The following is a 22,310-nucleotide window of genomic DNA, read 5'->3' as shown; positions in this document are numbered from 1 at the left end:
CATATATACAACATATAAGGATATACACAGGCAGTATAGGATATGTTCATAGGTACATGTCCTTATTCTGTATGAATTCTACACATCAGAGCGTCCTTCATGTTCGTGTCCAAAGCCTGTTTCTCAGTGGTTTTGTGTGACCAGACAGCGTTACCAGTCCCTCCTGGAGCGAATCCCCCACCGCCTGAAGGCTCTGCACACTGAGGTGGTGGCTCAGAGGGCTCTGGACCGCCAGCTGACCACAGAGATCCACCGCATCAAGACATCCATGCAGCAGCTCAGCGTGTAGGTCGGGGGGGGGCATTACAGCAGATGTTCCTGGACACTTTTAAGCATCACTACCTGACGACACAGTGACTGTTTGTGTGCGTCTACAGAGAACTGTCCAGGATCAGAGAACACGACGCCTTTGTTTCCCAGCAGGCCGAGCGTGCACACCAGCAGCTGGAAGAAGCACTGAGTCACACACACAACAACTCAGAGTAAGTCCACATGTCCACGAAAATTCACAGCCTCGACTAAGGCTATGCAGCACAGAGGACTTTAAAGTATATAGATAAATTACCAATCAGATAAAAGGTGATTCTATACAAGTGTTTTAGTCACATTTTCAACTGTTCCACCAGTGGAACTGGGCAGTTTATGGTGTTTATTGTATTCAGCGTGCAATGTTTGTTTGTTGTTAATGTAGTTTCATCTTTCTTCTTCTTCTTCTTCTTCTTCTTTCTTCTTCTCTTCTTCTTCATCATCTTTCTTCATCATCTTCTTCTTCTTCATCTTTCTTCTCTTCTTCTTCATCATCTTTCTTCATCATCTTTCTTCTTCTTTCATTATTATTGCTACTACTATTAGGTACATATTTTTATTACGTATATGTCGTTGTTTACGAGTGTAATTTCATCACTTCTTCAGTTATTTATATAAGTTCTTTTATTATCTGTATATATGCATACATACATATGGTGTTTAGAATTATTATTACTTCTTTATTATTTTTCTACTAGTAATTTCTAAAGTGCAATATCCTGTTTTTTACTCCTGTTTAAATACTTATTGTTACCACTATTTTCTTTCCTTTTGTCTTGTGATATTTCTTATGTATACTTTTGGTGTTATGCTGCTACTGGAACCTCAATTTAATGACATTTTTGCCCAAGAGATTAATAAAGTTCCATTGAATATAATGTAATTGGTCTTAAAAATCGAATGTTCAGAGGACAAAACTTATATTTAACTTAAAACTTATGCTACTACAAAATATCGCAAGGGAGAAGTGGAAAAGTTGATGCATAGATAAATGGTAATAGGTACAGGTACATGTACATGTACAGGTAAACAAACAAACAAACAAACAAATAAATAGGTAAATGCAAATCGCACTAATTCTAACTGCAAATGTAAATGCATGTGTCTGCACTTGTGGACAGATAAATAGATTAGATTAGATTAGATTAGATTAGATAGATTAGATTAGTTAGATAGATTAGTGATTAGATTAGATTAGATTAGATTAGATGGAAAAGAGAAGAGCTGAAACCAAAAATTAAAAGTCACAGAAGAAACAAAGTCCTTCTTTTCCTGTTTGCGTTTGCTGCTTCAGTGTGGTTCAAGGTTACCACGAGCTCTATGAACTTCAGAGGAGTCGCCTCGAAGCTCAGCTGCTTCAGATGACTGAGGACAGAGACTGTTGGAGTCAGCTGACCTACAGCCTCGCCCTTAAGGTATGGTACTGGATGTCACTTCATTAAAAGATGTAAAGGGTATTGATCCATTAATACATGACTGTAGGTAATAGAACCGTATTCAGATAGCACAGCCTGCTTTATTGAAGGCTTTAGATAAGAACAGAATGTGGAAAAGCATAATAGTAACATTTGTCAGAAGATATCAACCATCAAAGACCCAAACATCCACAGTCGACCAAAAGCATCCACTGATCTAAACTGTTTAATACCTGTTGATCCAATAATTCTATCAATACATGTAAATATTGATGTAAAATACAGTTATTCATCTTTTCATGGTCATCAGATATGACCCATTTGGACGTTCAGAGGCTCTGTAGTTACCATGGAAACACCGTCATCTTCTACAAGGGTGTCAAACTCATTTTAGTTCAGGGGCCACATTCAGCCCAGTATGATAGTGGGCCGGACTAGTAAAATAACTATATAATATCAATAATCTCAACTCCAAAGTTTTCAATGTTTTAGAATGAAAAAATTAAAATTACAGTGTTAAATATTTACAACTACAAATTATCCTTTTAAAAAATGTGATTTCAATTTATTATGAACAAATTTAAATTTATTAAGAAAAATAAGTACAGATCATAAGTTACAGATCACAGTGGATCTACAAATACACAAAACATTTAGTACAGGCAGAATAGTCCAATCCAATCCAATTTTATTGTAAAGCACTTAAAAACAACCGCAGTGGACCAAAGTGCTGTACAGAAGAATAATTAACACCTAAATAAAAGAATAAAATGCAGAATAGATTAAAAGACATAGAACTGTAGAAAAAGAAAACAGTGCTGTACAAAAGAATAAATAAAACCCAAATAAAAATGAAATACAAGATAGATTAAAAAAAAACATAAAAAGCTATACAATTAAAAACAACAAAAAAAGGACAATAACCACTACCAGTGTTAAATAAAGTAATAGTGTTAAATATTGCACTTCTCTTATTACATTTCAGATTATACACATTTTTGAGAAAGGATGGATTGTTTTACAATAAACAAAGAGAAAAATTTGGAGTTGTCATTATTTATCGGTTATTCTGATAGTATTTTAGTGTTCTGACCCCTGGAGATTGAATTGGACTAAATGTGGAACCTGAACTAAAATTGTTAATTTCTTCAGAGTAATTTTTGCATTTCACAAATTTATCCCACCGGCCGGATTGGACACCCATCTTCTACAACATTGATTCCCCAGTAAAACCCATGGAGTTTGATAAATGACAGTGGATGGAAACACTTGGTTTATGTTCAGATAATGATATATTTTGCTGGAAAAGTCACTTTTTCTTCAGTTTTCTCTTTTTAATAGACAACCTTTGAATTTACTTAGAGTTTTTTTTTTTTTACCTTTATTTAACCAGGACAAAAGATCCCATGGAGATTAAGAACCTCTTTTCCAAAGGAGTCCTGGCCAAGAGGCAGCATGAAATATAACGTACAGTTACAACATACGATAATTTACAGGACAAGTCAAACTATGAAAGACAAGTGCAAGTCATTCAGTTAGTCTCTTGTACTTTGAGTTTGGATTTAAAAGCATTCAAGGAAATCAACTCAGTCAGTTTCCAGTCGTTTACCAACATATTTCATGTGCAAGGAGCAGAGTAGACAAGTGCCCTTTGACCCAGTTCTGTACCAGCGAATGGCACAAAGAGGAACAAATGCTCATTTGATCACAGATTATAAGAATCACATAATCATTTAAGTTAAATATTGGAAATTAAATGTAGGAAAATACATGATTTACAGTGAAAAATGCAAACAAGGATAATATAATAATAAATAGTGATAAATCACTTAAGAAAGATAAATAGAGAGAAAAATTCATTTGGGAACTGACATAAAAGTAAGACTGGATGTTTATGGGTTAAATTGGTAACATTTTACAGAACAGAACAGGTTAAGTGCATTAAGAGAGCTGACAGTGTCCTCCAGTAAGGTTTTTCTGTAACTGTCAGGTCATCAGTGTGAAGAAACTGCATCTGGTCAGCCAGTTGCATGCGAGTGAACAGACGTGGTATAAGGCAGCAGAACACTGCAGCATGTACCTCGGCTCAAAGGTAACAGGACACCTTTACATCTACATTTTCTATATTAGTCTGAGAAAAAAAAAAAAAAAAAAAAGATCCAAAGACAACACTAAGGCTACATTCAGCCTGCAGGTAAATGTGGCCCAAATCCAATTTTTTTGCACATATGTGACTTGTATCCGATCAGTTCAAGATGGTTTGAACAGCACAAATCGGATTATTTCAGATCCGACCCAGGCCACTTTCATATGTGGTCCTAAATCTGACACATATCTGATATTTTCCAATGCGACTTCAGTCTGAACAGCCAGGTCATATTTATCCAACCTTTACATCTTTGAAATGCGACAAACGTCACAGTTCTGCATCCTAGATGTGCCTGCGTGGTCACGTATTACATCAGGACCTGTTTTGCACATGCCGGTCATTTCAGGGTCACATTCAGTTCACACTCAAAAACTGATAGACGTTGCATTTAATGTATGAACGAATATGAACGAGCTCACAAAAAAAAAGAAATTTCACCAAAAAATCTGAATTGTGCATTAAGACCTGCTGTCTGATCATACAAGTCTGTGATCTGGTGCATCAGTGAGGCTCTGGCCGTAACAGTGAACCGTCCTGCTGTAGGACACTGAAGACCTCAAAGACCTCGTGGGGCTTAAGGACATGTGGAAAGAAGAGCTGACGGCTTTTATGTCCCGCATGAAGAAGACGGACTATGCTCACTGTGAACAGATCAGCGCCATCCACCAAGGTGTCGCCAAGTGGCCCGCTATCTGCACCACCTACAAAAAGTGAGGAACTGGAAGACAAATGGATGTTGTTTAGGCTTTAATATTATTATCCAGGGAAAATATCTGTGTTTATAATTTTCTATAATACACTCTGTTTAAGGTCACCTGACCCAGAATATGCAAGAGCTGCTGTGGAAGAAATACATGCTGATCTGAAGCAGTGGGTTCAGGTAAGAGTGGACATTTAGTTTTAGATTCTTCTCTGTGTGTGTTCTTATCTTTTTTTTCTTTTTTTTTTTTGTATTTTTTGACTCTACAGTCGTGCAAGAAATTCTCAGACCACCCTTGTTTTCTTCAATTTCTTGTTCATTTTAATGCCTTGTACAACTAAAGGTACATTTGTTTGGACAATATAATGAGAACAACAAAAATATCTCATAGTAATTTAATTTCAGAGCTGATATCTATCCATTTTTTGTGTTTTCTTGATAATAACCAAAATCACTTCAATTCTTCCATCAATATTTATGGCATTGTACTGACAAAAACAGTGCTGTTAGGCATTTCATGTTTTCTTTTCTGTCTGTTTTAGTCACATGATACACACAGGAGTTAGTACTGGATTGCATAACCGTTGTTTTTGATGGTCTAATAATTTATTTTTCGCGACTGTATCACCCGTTCCTCACCCACAGGGTGGGGAAGCAAAATTTACAATGAACATTTAGTTGTTTTTTCTCAGCAGGCACTACGTCAATTGTTTTGAAACCAAACATATATTGATGTCATAATCATACCTAACACTATTATCCATACCTTTTCAGAAACTTTTGCCCATATGAGTAATCAGGAAAGCAAACGTCAAAGAGTGTGTGATTTGCTGAATGCACTCGTCACACCAAAGGAGATTTCAAAAATAGTTGGAATGTCCATAAAGACTGTTTATAATGGAAAGAAGAGAATGACTATGAGCAAAACTATTATGAGAAAGTCTGGAAGATACTATTAAGAAGAATGGGAGAAGTTGTCACCCCAATATTTGAGGAACACTTGTGCAAGTTTCAGGAAGCGTGTGAAGGCAGTTATTGAGAAAGAAGGAGGACACATAGAATAAAAACATTTTCTATGATGTCCATTTTCTTGTGGCAAATAAATTCTCATGACTTTCAACAAAGTAATTGGTCATACACTGTCTTTCAATCCCTGCCTCAAAATATTGTAAATTTTGCTTCCCCACCCTGTATTTCTCTCTCAGTTAATTTGTAAAATTTACAGGAATCTAGTTACAGAAATTAAACTCATAATTCATTCCTATTTATTATTTTCTTGTCATTATGTACTAATACGATAATCATTGTGTTCTTTTGCTTTAAAATGAGCTGTTTATATCTCCAGATGGTACATGTGTCTTCCACTGACTCATCGATGTTGTTTCAAACATATTTCTCCTTTTTCCATTTAAAGAGTCCAAATATAGTTACACAGGTTTGACCTTTTCCTTGACATTAGACAGCCTTTTATTTTTTTAAACAGCAGAGCTTAATTGGTATTTAGATGCATTTAATTTGCTCTGTGTTGTTATTAAACCATGAGTCAGATGTATTATTGGTTAGAGTTGAAAAGGCTGCGAGACATAAACCAATCGATGTAGTGTAGCCTATACTAAAACTAGTATTGACTCAGTTTAGTGGCTTTTTGTTTTATTTTTTAGAGCAGTACATTACTGTGCTTCTCATATATTTATGAGGGCAGTGAATCAATCAGAATCAGAATCAGAATACTTTATTAATGCCAGGAGTGAAATTATTGGGTTACAGTTGCTCCATTCAAGTATAATAAAAAAGTAGCAGGAAAGAAAATATCAATAAAAAATAATAATAATAATAATAATTTCATATATATATATATATATATATATATATATATATATATATATATATATATATATATATATATATATATGTATGTATACATATATATGTATACATATATATAGAGATATGTATACATATATATGTGTGTATACTATATGTGTGTGTGTATGTATATATGTATATGTATATATGTATGTAGTATATATTATATGTATGTATGTGTGTGTGTATATATATACATATACATATATATATATATATATATATATATATATGTATGTATTATCTATATAATATATATTATGTATATATATATATATATATATATACACACACGCACGCACACACGCACACACACACACACACACACACACACTTGTACCTATATTATATCCTATATTATAAAAGGGAAGTAGATTCTGTGTGTGTGTGTGTGTGTGTGTTTCGGGTATCACACAAAATCCGTACAGAGCTGACTGCTGCAGTTTGTCGTACTTATGTATTATTGGTCAAGGAAGAGACTAGTGAAAACGACAAGTTGATAGGACCAATATTTTGGGAGATAATAGTAATTTCAGTAATAATAGTAATCCCCCACTCTCTATCGCTCTCTCTTTTCTGTGTCTTTACTCTCTCTCTTTAACCCCAACTGGTCAAGGCAGACGGCCATCCTCCAGGAGTCTGGGTCCCGCTCGAGGTTTCTGTTGTTAAAGGGAAGTTTTTCCTTCCACTGTCACCAGTCACAAGTGTTTGCTCTTGGAGGATTCTGCTGGGTTTCTGTAAATCGGCTTAGAGTCTGGTTTTGACCAACTCTATATATAAAGTGTCATGACATAACTTTTTGTTGTGATCTGGTGCTATATAAATAAAATTTGATTGATTGAGTGATTTGATTTTTTCCCCTGTAAGTCACTTTGGAAAAAAGCGTCTGCCAAGTGCATAAATGTAAATGTAATTTTGGAATACAATGGCCTTCCAATGGCCAATCATTGCAAATTAAAGATCATTTACAAAAATGCAAACAGTCTTTTAATGTTCTTTAATGTTCTTTAATGTGCGTTGTGTTATGGTCAGAGAGGCCTTCATGAGTCTGCAGAGTTGAAAACACGACTCAAAACAGCTCTTTACTGTCACACTGCGCGTTTAATGTTTGCAGGGAAGCTCAGACATTCTTCACAGGCCCCATAAGCACACTTTTGTTGAGGAAAAAGCAAATAAATGGTTTGAGAGTCTGAACTCATACACAAAAGCTGCGTATCATACAGTTAGCAACACCTTTCTGACCTCGAGGTGTATGTCCTCATGTCAGTGTGCGTCACCGTAGTAACCAAAAGTATTTAAAGCAACAATACACAGGGAGCCGATCATTACAGTTGTCGTCACCAACTCGTTTGAGTTCTAAACCAACACCAGCTCTGATAAATTAAAGGCTGTTACATTTTTTTGTGGACACCGTAGAGAAGGGTGGGGTGAGGGCCTTTTATAATCTTACAGTTTCACCATTCAAATGTGTCATCTTGTGTTTGCAGGTGTTGGCTCTACAGACTGAACGCTACCAAGGTGAGGAGCTACTGTGTTGTCAGCAGACACTGGGGAAGCTCAGTGTCATCCAGGAGAAGTGGCTGAAAATCAGTGGTCAGTTGTTAAGAAGACACTCGACTTCCAACAGCGCCCCCTCTGGACACGCCCCACCCTCAGCAAACTCGACAGCGTCATGTCAGAACTCCAAAAAACTGAACAACCACGTCAATGGAGAGAACGGTGAGGGCTGAAAAAGCACACGTCTGTATATGTGAGATGTTGAAATTGGTAAAAAAAAACAAAATACACTGTTATTCTAATCCCAGCACTAGTACCTGGGAGTCCAAATGATAAGATGACAGAGAATCACAGAATCATCCATTCCTGAATCTGTCATTGAGCCTGTTTACATCCACCCTAAAACTCTGATTGTTATCCGATTTATGGAGTTATCAGATTATTAGTGATCGTGTAAACAGGTTAATCTGATTATGAGAAATCGAATTAATATCAGTACTCCGATGTCTTTGTGCGTGTGTACCTGTTATTCTAATTTATTTCCTTCTTTTACATCCGCACGTGTTAAAAAACTATTAACTTGTAGAAAACAGATGTGATGTAGTCAAACATATGCACAGCAGTTTTGTGTTTGGTGCATAGTCAGAATTTAGTCTGATACGTGAGGATTTTTGAGTTACTTATGGGATCTGACATAGGAATTAAAGGTAGGTGAAGGATGGGGTAAGGGGGCAGGAGATTATAAATTAAACTTCATCCCACTCCTTTTTGAACGTTTGGCGTTCTTTTATATGATTCTTTGTTATTTGATTTTAATGCGATATTCAAAAAATAAAAACAAACATGAGGTGAAGGCAATAACAGGAAGTTTGATTTTACCGCCACTACATTCGTACGAACTCTGAAAGAAATCCAATAATGGACCGAAGCGTCTAAACCAGGGTTACTTGGTTATTTCTGAAGTGTACGTAAACGCATCAGATCTGATTATTATAATTATCTGATTTCTAACAGTTATTGGATTTTTATGGGCGTGTAAACGGGCTCAGTGTCATTTCATTGTGATTTTTGATTCAGTGATTTATTCCGAACATGCAATGAAATTTAACATATATGCGAACAAGCAAAACAGACATAATAATACAAATATCAACAATCATAATCTTAGACAGAAGAACAGCACAATAGTTCCATTTACATGTCCCGAAAAGGGGTGGGAAGAAGTGCAACTTATCAATTGCAATTGCAATTTATCCCACCCCCTCTCCCTAAAATATTAATAATAATATATATGTCCCTCTTCCTTTTACATTAGTCTTTTAATAATAATAATAATAATAATAATAATAATAATGGATTGGATTTATATAGCTCTTTTCTAGACACCCAAAGCGCTTTACATTATTGACCCATTATTCATTTGCTCTCACATTCACACTCTGGTGGTGGTAAACTACTACTACTTTTATATTTGTGTATCTATTCACACACACACACGCAGACACTCACACACGCATTCATCCATATACACATACATACGTTTATACATATACACAACATACAAGTACATGGATGTCAGGGAGAGCCTCATGTATGTTGCTTTCAAAACCAGATTTAAGTATGACTAAGAAACAACCAAACATGTGAACACTAGCACTTTAAAGAGATATCTGAATATTTACTGTAACCTTTGACACGTAGGCATAAATGTCATTTTGTACCGTAATGGGAGGTATTGTACTATATTGTCATTTAAGTAGTAATGTTTATTTAGTCCTTGACATGTACTATATTGTAGTGTATTGAACTGTACTGTTTTGCAATGTATTGTACTGTCTTGTTCTCCGCTGCATTTATTACACCGTACTGCTTTGTATTGCACGGATCTTTGTTATTTATTCAGTGGGGACTGCGGATGAAAATTAGCATTGGCGCTAACTCCGGCATATTTACATGTTTATACTGAAATGGAATGTATAAATGTGTTCATTAATGTGCACTGTCCCGCCTAAATGAAGATACATACATACACATTCATGCATACAAATACACATATAAATACACAAAAAGTAAAAAGTTAAAAAGTAGAGCCTGACATGTGAACTCGTTTGTCTTTTCAGGGATCCACAGTCACATCATGGCACTAGTTGGGTTGGTGGACTCCTGGATCACAAACCTTACCGATATGATTAAAAACAAACAGACAATGCCTGTCTTAGACTGGACAAAGCTGGAGAAAACACTGGGAAAGTGGCACAGTTTGGCAGAAGACGCTTTACAGAAGATCTCAGCCCTGCAGATAGGAAGAAAAAAAGACACAAACAAACCTGACCTCTTGTAAGTTTTTCACCTCCCCTACACACACACACACACACACACACACACACACACACACACATGCACACACACACTGAATAACCCCCACCCCCAGTCTAATAGATAGTGGATTGGATTGGATTTATATAGCGCTTTTCTAGACACCCAAAGCGCTTTACGTTATTGACCCATTATTCATTTGCTCTCACATTCACACTCTGGTGGTGGTAAACTACGTTTATAGCCACAGTTGCCCTGGGACAGGCTGACAGAAGTGTGGCTGCCAATTTGTGCCTACAGCCCCTCCGACCACCACCAAACATTCATACACCAGTGTGGGTGGCACTGGAGGCAGGCAGGGTGAAGTGTCTTTCCCAAGGACACAACAGCCTGACTAGGACAGAGCAGGATTCGAACCGCCAACCCTTCGGTTGTTGGACGACCTGCTCTACCACCTGAGCCACAGCCAATAGATAATGCAATAATCACCTGTACACCTTGTTTTGAATCTTACCTTGTATATATCCTGTATATTTGTCTTTATATGTTGCACATATTTCACATCTGTAATATGGAGTTACTTTTGTGTATTTTTACCTCTGCCAAGGAGGTTATATTTTTGCCGCGTTGGTTTGTCTGTCTGTCTTTTTGTCTGTGTGCAAGATAACTCAAAAGTTATGGACGGATTTGGATGAAAATTTCAGGAAATGTCGATACTGGCACAAGGAACGAGTGATTAAATTTTGGTGGTGATCGTGGGGGAGCACTGATCGGCCTTGGCAGAGGTCTGCGCTCTCCGAGTGCTTCTAGTTTAGTCATATTTTAGTAGTATATGTATATTTAATATTTAACCCTGTAGTTCGGCCAACTTCTGGCCGAAGGGGTATTGTAATCATTTTGTATCTGTCTGTCCTTCTGTCTGTCCATTCAATGACATAATCAGATTATCTGTTCAATGCATTGCGATACCTGCACCAAATGAATACTGTGGATGAATGTTGTCATGGTGCAGAAGTCTGTTGAAAATAGGTGACCTTGACCTACTTTTTCAAGGTCAAATGTCCTTGTGCAGTTATAATATCTGAGTACTTTCAAATATAAGTATGTATGGAATAAGTTTCATACAAAGACAGTCTAATCTAAATTATAGGGTGGTAAATTTCAGCAGAATCTTATGCTAGATTTGGCCGATTGGTATTAAAGATAAAGAATAATAAAATAAATTCTGAATTTGTACAAAATTTCACAGTATGCAGTAACAGTTAACATTTCAGTTTACGTCTTGCAGAAATGCTTTTTTCCCCTAACATGTTCAGTGTGGTATTTATCAGGTAACTGATCTAAGGTTTTACACTTAAATGACATATTTATATCAACTAATATCTTCATTATACCTGTAATTGTAGTTGATATGACACATGATTCAAAGTCAGTTTTGTTTCCAGTCATATGTAAAAACAAGTCATGTTATTGGAATAATGACGATAGATTATTCAGCAGCACGAGTTTTTTATTGGTCTAAAACATTTGTCTGTGTGTTTCTGTGTTTTTGGTGAAACAGTACAGAGACAGAGCAGGTTCTGGACAAAGTTCAGGAGTTTGTGACCAGCCTGTCCAGCTTCATTGACAGTGAGAACCACACACTCAGGGAGGAGGTCAGTACCAGCTGGTTTAGGAAAAAGTACAAAGTCACTCATGTGCTTTGGAACAAATATGCTGTACAGTCGTAGCTACATGGTTACATTCAGAAATACATCAGAACAATCCCAAGTTATGATGTGTTTCAGCCTCTTGATTTCTGCAAATGACCAAATATTACATCATTATCCATTAAACTATTACCCCGCCCCCCCGAAGGGGAGGCAAGGGGTTTTGTTTCTGGTTCAGTTTGTTTGTTAACTCCCTGGTTGAATTCATACCAAATCAGGTTTATAGATTGCCAGTGACCCAGAATAGATGTCATTACATTTTGGGAAAAATAGATCAAAGTTAAATTTTTTTTTTTTAAATCTTTTTTTTCCCCATTTACTCATAATGGGCAAAATTTCACATGTCTGTAGCAGCAAAAGTATTGGTTGAATTCATACCAAATTGGGTTTGTAGATTACCAGTGACCCAGAATAGAACTCATTACAGTTTGGGAAAAGTGGGTCAAAGTTCAAATTTTTAATGAATTTTTCAAATCTTTTTTTTTTTCCCATTTACTTATAATGGGTGAAATTTCAAATGTCTATAAAAACATCAATGTTGTTTAAATTTACTTCAAACTTGGCACATATAGAGGCAGTTGATATGCTGATATCACCCACACATAGACATGGTGACATCAGCCGGATCGACGCCAAAATAAGCTACAATACGTGCGAGGGGCGGGGTTTGTTGTGCCTGTTTGTTATGGTTTTACTGGTTTTGTACATGTATACGTTTCCTCTTCTCTCAGATCACTTCCATTCACGTGGCTCAGACTCGCTGGATGTTGAACCTGTTGCTCCTCATGGTTCCCGACTACGATGAAGACCAGGATCCGGGTCCATTAAACCGATACAATACCGGCATCTCAGCGCAACAACTGGAGGAGGACGCAAAGGTGTTATCAGACAAACTGGACTTTTATACTAAATACTTACCAGGTCAGGTTTCCAGTTACACAATAGTCCACTAACAGACATTATCCATAGTAAAGAGAGAACTATGGTAATGATGGTTCCCGATTGGACCAAAATACTGTTATATACAGTATTTTTATCAATGGATTAATGAGAAGTGACGTAGAAGAATGAAATGCTTATTGCTAAAGTATATGCTCTATTTTCTGCAGAAATTCACAATAACAGCCCATCCCCATGACCTTTTGATATTCTGTTCTCGGACTATTTGTATTTTCTAGACTGCTTTTCAACGTTATATGTCCTTATTTATATGTTATGATGGCGTATTAGGGCCAATCAGAAAATAAAAACACTTGTCATTCACGAGTAAAGACATAAATGTCGGATAACACCTGTAATATTATGAGAATAAAGTCAAAAACAAAAGAGTCATAATTTTACAAGAATAAAGTCGTAATATTTTGAGGATAAGTTGTAGTTTTAAAGAAACGCATTATTTAACTAAATAATTTCGGATCTTTTATGAGATTGAAGTCATCATATTTTGAGAAAAAAGCCAAATATTACATAATAACATCGTAATTTACTAACAGATGGAAAAATACATAATTTACAATAATAAAGTCGTACCCACTCGTTGCTTAATGGAGAATTTGGAACATTTGTGAGGTTCTACTTTCATTTGGGTTTATACACAAAGGCCAAACACTGAGCCTATTAGCCCCGCCCACCATCAACACATTCGCATTAGTCGTCCGCTCCAACAGAAAGTGACAGTTGCTGCTTCGCTTGGTGCGTTCGCTCTAAACCGGAAACTCTGTCATCAACAAGGCTAAGGCTAACAATTTATAAATTATGACTTTTTAATCATACTATAGTGAATTTATTTTCAAAATATTACAACTTTAATCTTCGTAAAAGTATGACATTATTTTCGTTAAATTATGAGTTTTTTTTAAAACTATGACGTGATTCTCATAAAATCATGAGTTTTATCTCAATATTTTACAACTTAATTCTCGTAGTGACAGGTTTTTTTTTAAATTTTTTTATGTGTGGTTTCTTATGCTACTTGTTTTTGGGAAAATTATGTATATATATGTATGTGTTGATTTATTTTTTTTTTAATAATTTAAAAAACAGCTTATTTCTTAAAGAAAACCTGTCTGTCTCTTTTTGCAGATCTTTGTCTCACATTTATGCACAAGACAAACCTGTTGGTTTACAAGTCTCATTTATGACTTTTCTATCCAACAGTAGTGGTGATAATTATTTCCAAAGCTGGTATTTTTAGTCATGTTTAGAGTTTAATGGATGACGGGGGAGTTTTCCTCTCTTTGCTTCCTCATGAATTAATAATATTTGTTTTCAACTTCAGCTCTTGTCAGCTAATTGTGGATGAGCAGATTGTGAAGAGTCACTGCAAGTTTAACAGCTGAAATGAGATGCATGAGTGTAGAAAGCTGCAGGTACATTAAAACACACACACACACACACACACACACACACACACACACACACACACAAAGAAGTTGAGATTAGAGCTGTAACACTGTTTACCAGTCAAGTGTATTTAGGCATCATGATAAACATATAGAACATGGGTGTCAAACATACGGCCCATGGGTCAAAGGGTCTAATCTGGCCCATGTGATGAAAACTCTGAAATGCAGAAATTATATTTGAAGTTCATGTTCCACATTCAGCCCAATTTGGTCGTATTGCTAAACTGCTATCATGATAACCCACAAATAACGACAACTACAAATTTTCCTCTTTTTTTTAGTGTAAAAAAGTCAAAAAACATGAAAATATTTACATTTACGAACTATCCTTTAACAAAAAATGTGAATAATTTGAACAAATATGAACAACAGGAAATGTCTTAAGAGAAGTTAAGTGTAATTTTAACAATATTCTGCCTGTTATTAAATATTTGTGCATTTGGTATTTGATCCACTGTGATCTGTAAGTTGTAATATACATGTGTAAATGATAAACTGATATATAATATTATTTTTGCTTAATAGGTTTCAGTTTGTTCATGATCATGTTTATGCACATTTTTACAAATGATAAGTTGACGGCATAATATTGTTAAAATGTGCTTGTTTTTCTCAGAAATTTCAGATTATTCATTAATTTTATGAAAAGAATGTTTGTAAATGTAGATTTTTTTTAAAAAATATTTCATAATTTTATTTGCCTTTCCTGCACTAACCAAAGAGAAACATTTGGAATTGTCAATATTTATAGTCAATTTTTTTTTATTATTATTTTACTGGTCCGACCCACTTTAGACCATACTGGCTGAATGTGGCCCCTGATCTAATATGAGTTTGACACTACTGATGTAGCGTATGGGAGCTGAACTACAGTCCATGTATGTGTGTGTCCGCCCACAGACAGAGTGTATGGAATGGGTGGAAACCAGTATAATCCTCCTGTCGGGTGTAAAAGATGGTCCTGTTCATCTGTCCTGTCAGAACCCCTGATCCAACCCCCAGGACTAATTGCTCCAGTGTCTCCATCAGACCATACAGAGACACTGGTGAGGATTTCACTGCACAACACACATGAATAAACCTCATTTATTTGTTCCATTCTCATCATGATGAGTTACACTGAAGTACGTCTGTTCTTATGTGTTTGCAGGTGAAGGAAGAAATAACAGCAGAGGACGATGGTATTGATGAAACTGAGGCCGAGCAAAAAGAGGTCAGTGACAAAACAAACAACATAACAAACATATTGGCAATTTTTAATAAATTAAACTAGCAAAGCACTTGGAGAGTGCACACCTCCGCCAAGGGTAGACCAGTGCCCCCCCCCCCCCCCCCCCCCGATCACCACCAACATTTAATCATTTGTTCCTTTTGCCAGTATCAACATTTCCTGAAATTTTCATCCAAATCCGTCTATAACTTTTTGAGTTATCTTGCACATGGACAGACAAACAAACAAACAAACAAACAAACAAACAACTAACAAACCAATGCCGGCAAAAACATAACCTCCTTGGCGGAGGTAATAAGGCTCTATAAGTCTGTGCATTCATGAACTCATGTTAGAGTGTGTGTTTAACCCAGAAAAGCCCAGTGCTACTTTTGTGTCAGATCCCAAATGATTTTGTCTCTGTTTAACCTTTCTGAAGTGATTTTCATCATTCATTATAATCATTCATTCATTATATATCTCATCACACTTAAAACTGGAAGCATTCGGAGAGCGCAGACCTCCGCCAAGGCAGATCAGTGGGCCCCCCCGGGCCCCCCCCCCCCCACCCCCCCCCAAAATTTAATCATTTGTTCCTTGTGCAGTATCAACATTTCCTGAAATTTCTTACAAATCCATCCATAATTTTTTTAGTTATCTTGCACACAGACAGACAGACAGACAGACAGACAAACGCCGGCAAAAACATAACCTCCTTGGCAGAGGTAATAAGACATAATCACCTAAAGAGTAACTTTTTAGTGAGATATAAGAACTAATTTTTAGGCAATAGATCTGGAAAATCTTATTTCAAGAAATCTTACCAAGATAATTTTCACTTTTCCATTGGCAGATTTTTTTTGCTTGAATTAAACAAAAAAATCCTGAATTAAGCAAAAAAAAAAAAAAATCTGCCAATGGAGCAAGTTAGAATTATCTTGGTAAGATTTCTTGAAATAAGATTTTCAAGATCTTGTTGTTTTTTTTTTTATTGTATCTTTATTTGGAATGTTCATGTAAATTCAACAGCATATCAACACTGGTAAAAATAAATAAATAAACACATGTCATTGCAGTTTTTTTTTTTGAGTCCAGAAGATGTACTTCACCAGCCCATAAGGCAAACGAGTCCCAAAAATAAAAAACCTCGAATCATGGAACGAAGTTCATTCATCCTTGTAGGACCATTCTCCTTCAGTATCTTAAAGTTAACAGCAATTGCTCTCAAATAATCACAATGGATATACATTATCCTCTAAGGATGATCTGGTTTTGCCCAGAATGAACAGAAAAAAAACACTCGGATACAACTTAATTAGATTTTCCAGATCTATTGTCTAAAAATCGTTCTTATATCTCACTGAAAAGTTACTCTTTAGGTGATTATGTCTTGTTTTAAGTGCGATGAGATATTTGGACTAGAAATGACAAATATACACTTGTTAAGATTTTTGTTTTTTTCCAGTGTATTATCCTCTGTATTTAGTATTTTTCCAGTGAAATCAGGCATTTCCCTATATTTAATGTGTTGATCATATGGATGTTCTTAAAAGCTCAGATTAAATTTGAGGTGTATCATATAACAAACAGAGAAAACTGAAGAAAAAGCCTTTTTCAGTAAAAATCTCTCATTAACTGAACATAAACCCAGTGTGTCCATCCACTGTCACTGATGAAACTCCATGGGTTTTACTCAGGGTTTGAGTTGTATTTTTTTCTCTAAGAGGGTCCTCTAGCTCCAAAAAATTCTATGATCAAAATATAATTCGACATTTGAGAGACCCCCACAGATTTTTGACTTTGTTGCTTCCATAGGAGCCATGTCCTCAGTCTATGGCAGCTGAGCTCCCTCTGGCTCCCACCTAATTTGAACACTGGTTTTACTTGTGAATCAATGTTGTAGAAGGTGACGGTGTTTCCACGGTAACTACGGAGCCTCTGAACATCCAAATGAGTCATATCTGATGACCATGAAAGATGAAAAACTGTATTTACACCAATTATTTACATGTATTGATAGGATTAGTGGATCAACAGGTATGAAACAGTTTGGATCAGTAGATGGTTTTGGTTGCTGGTAGATGTTTGGGTCTGAAAGGGTTAATACAGTAAATAAAGTGGAGGACATCCTGGACATTCTGACAAACTACAGAAGTAGCTGCAGTGACAGCTCACCTCATACGATGCAGAACTGAATGTTACAGAACCTCCTTCATCCACTGCATCAGACTGTACACACTGAAGACAGACTGAAAACTGTGTAAATAATTCACAGAGTACTCATGTTAAATTCATTTTGGAGTCAAATCATGAATCATCCATAACAATGAAAAAAAAAATCGCATTTACTTGATTGGCCATGTTATCAGCTCTAAAAAATATGACAAATACACACAAAATGTTTACTTTACAAAATTACTGAAGAAATAAGCTGTATTTAAATCAGTGTTTCTCAAACTCTGGGGCGGGCCCCCTAGGGGAGGGGAGAGGCGCAAAGGCTTACCGGGGGGGGGGGGGGGGGGGGGGTCATGTGATCACTCCTGGTTGTTAGTTTTTTGTTCTTCAGGTTAGAACATGTAGCAGGTGGAACTAATGTTTTAGTGTTGTAGCACCCTGGACTCATTTTAGGGACGTACACCAAACCAATCCACTGCCATGGTGATCTGTGACTAGACTAGACAAAGAGTTTAGGTTTGGACAGTGGACAAGGACTGGACTGGAAAAGACACATATGCAATGTTTTGTGTTTTGGACCAGTTTGGACTTTAATGTTCTGAGATGTGCATTTAAACGGGCCCATTGACCCACTGATAGTGGTTCATCTTTGTCACCAAAATGTGTTTGTTCTTCTAAAAAAAACTAACTTTACTGTCATAGTTGTAAGATAGTTTCACATTTCTTATTTTTATTTGGAAAAGCGTTGTCTCAGGCAGTGGTGGAGAATCCCAGCTCCATAAAGTAAAAGTCCTGCCAGGTATTGATCCTACCCTATTCAGTTAACACAGGTGATTCCACTAATTATCCCATCTACCTGGATGAGGAGTTGTGCTCATCAAACTGGGCTGGGTCAGTGAGTGGTTGGAACAAATACATGGCAGGACTTTTACTTTATGGAGCTGGGATTCTCCACCGCTGGGTATTTATGACTTAATGGGGGTTGTTTGATTCCTGATTATGATTAGCCAAAAAAGTGCATATTTAAATACTACCAGAAATAAATTTATCTTAAATTCACATAAAACACAAAGAAGGTGCTGTCTTACATGTAACAGCCACTGAAACCCAGTGGTGGAGAATCCCAGCTCCATAAGTAAAAATCCGGCCGTTGTATTTGTTCCAACCATTCACTGCACCAGCCCATTTTGATGAGCACAACTCCTCATCCAGGTAGATGGGATAATTAGTGGAATCACCTGTGTTAAGTGAACACATAGAACCAATACATGGCAGGACTTGTACTTTGTGGAGCTGGGATTCTCCACCACTGGTCTCAGGCAGCATGGATGTCAGATAGAGAGCGATATGAGGAAAAAACTGAAAAAGCTGTTCTTTTCTTCTTCCCCCCTTCAATGAGATAACCACATCCATCCAAAAAAAAACAACTGTTGGTTTCACAAAAATCAAGTGAAACAAGGGATCGTCTCAAAAGAAGATTTTATTCGGCACACGGGGTAAAAACAAACACTCACAGCCGTCAGTGTCTGGCAAAATACAGAGAGAACTTCTTCATGATCAGGCTTTTTCAAGGACAGAGGTCACTACAGCATAGTATTGGATGAATATAAGTAAAAGAAATAACCAGTATAAATCCACAGCAGCAGTCTGGTTGAGTTTATTTGTGTTCAAGCAAAAATCTAAGTTATTTTTACTTTGCACAACAAATTATTCAAGGAAAAGCAAAAAGTATCATTAGAATATTGATTTTTCTTTCAATAAAAGTTGTAATTCCACCACTGTTACGATGTTGTTGGGGTTGAGGGGGGCCTGGAGATTTGTCATCCTCTGAAGGGGGGGTGGGGGGGGCACAGAAAAAGACAGAACCACTGATTTAAATGTATGAATTTTTCCCATTAACATGTGATGTTGACCTACAAACATAGAAACTACATTAATATTCCAGCCATAGAACATCACAAATATAGAATAAACTAAGGTTGGTTTTTATACTTGTTTCCAAAGCTGCAAACTGTTGACCTGCTTTGGCTTCATGGAACAGTTTATGAACTTATTCCAGATTTTTTATTTATTGTTCTCTTATCTTCTATCTTCACAGAACCCTGAAGTGACACATGAACCAGAAAACATTTGTCAGGTATTAACACCATTTCAGTGTCATTATATTTAGCACAGACTAATAAAGCAGCCAATCTAAAGACCATCCTGGGTTTGTCTAAAACTGGATATAAACTATATGGACAAAAATATTGGGACACATCACACCTGCAGCTTGTCGGACTTCCTATTGAAATATTATCATGATATAAATGTCCATGTCAGTTGTTGTCAATAATTATCACAGTTAATGAGAAATCAGTGTTTCTTTTCAAGGCTAATTTTTCTTCCTGAAGGAGATTTGAAGAAACCTTACTTGTAATTTAAAGTGATTATTTGTAAGTCAGACTTCTTATTTATTTATCATTAGAACATGAAAAACATTTCAGATATCTGGGTGTAGGACGTTTTAAACCATTATAATGATACAATTCATTTCAATGTTGAGTAAACTTAACCATTTGGTTAGCATAGATGGCAATGTAAACAAAAAAAATGTAATTCTGAAATATTTGGCACATTCTGACCATAACTAATCAGTTTAAACTACAAGTAGCCATCAGGAAAATCAGCCTTAAAATAGAATAGAATTGAACACAGACAGACAGACCGCAGTATAGTATTATATTAGTATGTAGTATTAGCACTATGAAATATGGATTAAAGGAGTGGCTAGGGTAATATATAATATAATATAATATAATATCAGACAGACAGATTGCAGTATAGCTTTATATTAGTATGTAGTATTAGCAGTATGACATATGGATTGAAGGAGTTGCTGGGGTAATATATAATATAATATAATATAATATAATATAATATAATGTAATATAATATAATATAATATAATACAGACAGGTTGCAGTATAGCATTATATTAGTATGTAGTATTAGCAGTATGACATATGGATTAAAGGAGTGGCTAGGGTAATATAATGTAATGTAATATAATATACAATATAATATAATATAATATAATATAATATAATATAATATAATATAATATAATACAGTACAGTACAGTATAATGTAAGCAATGATATTTATTGCAATATAACATTATATTACGATATTTGTCAGTATTATTTTGTACCTTACCCCTCTTTAGCAAAGAACACCTGAATTCAGCGTGTCCCAATACTTTCGTCCTTGTACTGTATTTTCATATACTGATAAATATTGTCATTTTTCTTTCTGGCCAATAAATCATTAGATTGTTGTGGAATTAAGAGAATACTTGTGTTGCAGATGAATATATTTAAAGAATTAACGTACTTTGTTCTTCATCCATCTGAGGTCTTTGTCATATTATTCAAATTTTAGGGAAAGCATCTGTGAAATGGGTGAATTAGTGTGCAGTGTTATGGAACTGCAGGGAACTGGGACTGGGACTGTGGGGGTTTTGTGTTGACCTTTTGTTTCTGTCCTGCAGGGGGAGCTAATGGACCATGACAGCCCCACAGTGGAGATAATTGACAGTGATGGAACCATTGTACAAAAAAAACTGGGCGAGAGTAAAGTCCGACTGACTGGGGTCCGACGTCACATCACACATCACATTTTTAATTATGATCAAATCACTGTATATTCGCATGTTTTCTGCCTAAAATTCTGCTGATGAAATAATTACTTTAATATTTAAATCAAGGGTGTCAAACTCATTCAGTAAGTGGGTCAGACCAGTAAAATACTGTCATAATAACCTGTAAATAATGACAATTCCAAGTTTTTCTCTTTGTTTTAGTGCAATAAAAACAATAAATTATGAAAATATTTCCATTACAAACTAAATGAGGTGAATAACCTGAAAAAAATGAAATTTTGTAAGAAAAATAAGTGCAATTTTATCAATATTTGGCCTCAACTTATCATTTACACATGAGCATTAGACACAGTGTTACACAAACATTTAATAACAGGTAGAATATCGGTCACATTTTGCAGTTTGAGAATTTGGAACTAAAATATGAACAGTTTCAACAATACGACGTCTTGGCTTATTATTAACACAATATACAAATCACAGTGAATCTACAAAAACACAAAACATTTAATAACAGACCGAATATTATTAATGTTACACTTTATTTTCTTCAGATATTTCAGGTTCATGTTTATTCAGGTAATTCACATTTTATTGTGAAAGGACAGTTTGTAAATATAAATATTTTTATAGTGTAATGTTGTTTTTTCACATTAAACCAAGAAGTAAATTTGTAGTTTATTATTATTTATAGGTTATTATTTAACTTTAGATCATTATGGTCTGTTTGTGGAATCTAAAATGAAACTGTTCAACGTCCTTGACTGTTAATGACTGCAGGGTCATGTATGCACTTCTTTCTTTTGTTCTTACTTTCTGTCTTTCTTTCATTCATTCTTTTGTTCGTTCATTCATTCTTTTTTGTTTGTTTGTTTCTTTTTCTGTCTTTTTTCTTTCATTCATTCTTTCTTTCTTTTGT

At 35.6% G+C, this 22,310-nt stretch overlaps 1 protein-coding gene across 1 annotated transcript in view; it reads left to right on the top strand.

Annotated features, from left to right (window-relative positions):
• The window catches only part of LOC115418283 (tudor domain-containing protein 5-like), a 34,806-nt gene extending 17,367 nt beyond the window's left edge, over window positions 1–17,439 (top strand). The window contains 13 exon segments of the mRNA XM_030132697.1: window positions 116–285; window positions 378–482; window positions 1,601–1,721; window positions 3,712–3,813; window positions 4,414–4,580; window positions 4,681–4,750; window positions 7,924–8,155; window positions 10,054–10,270; window positions 11,811–11,904; window positions 12,690–12,879; window positions 15,345–15,409; window positions 15,514–15,576; window positions 17,389–17,439. Coding sequence (XP_029988557.1) covers window positions 116–285; window positions 378–482; window positions 1,601–1,721; window positions 3,712–3,813; window positions 4,414–4,580; window positions 4,681–4,750; window positions 7,924–8,155; window positions 10,054–10,270; window positions 11,811–11,904; window positions 12,690–12,879; window positions 15,345–15,409; window positions 15,514–15,576; window positions 17,389–17,439 — 1,647 coding nt within the window.
• The last annotated feature ends 4,871 nt before the right edge of the window (window positions 17,440–22,310 follow it).

Source organism: Sphaeramia orbicularis, chromosome 4 (assembly GCF_902148855.1).
Source record: "Sphaeramia orbicularis chromosome 4, fSphaOr1.1, whole genome shotgun sequence".
NCBI lineage: Eukaryota > Metazoa > Chordata > Actinopteri > Kurtiformes > Apogonidae > Sphaeramia > Sphaeramia orbicularis.
This window is presented reverse-complemented; position numbering and strand designations above follow the sequence as displayed.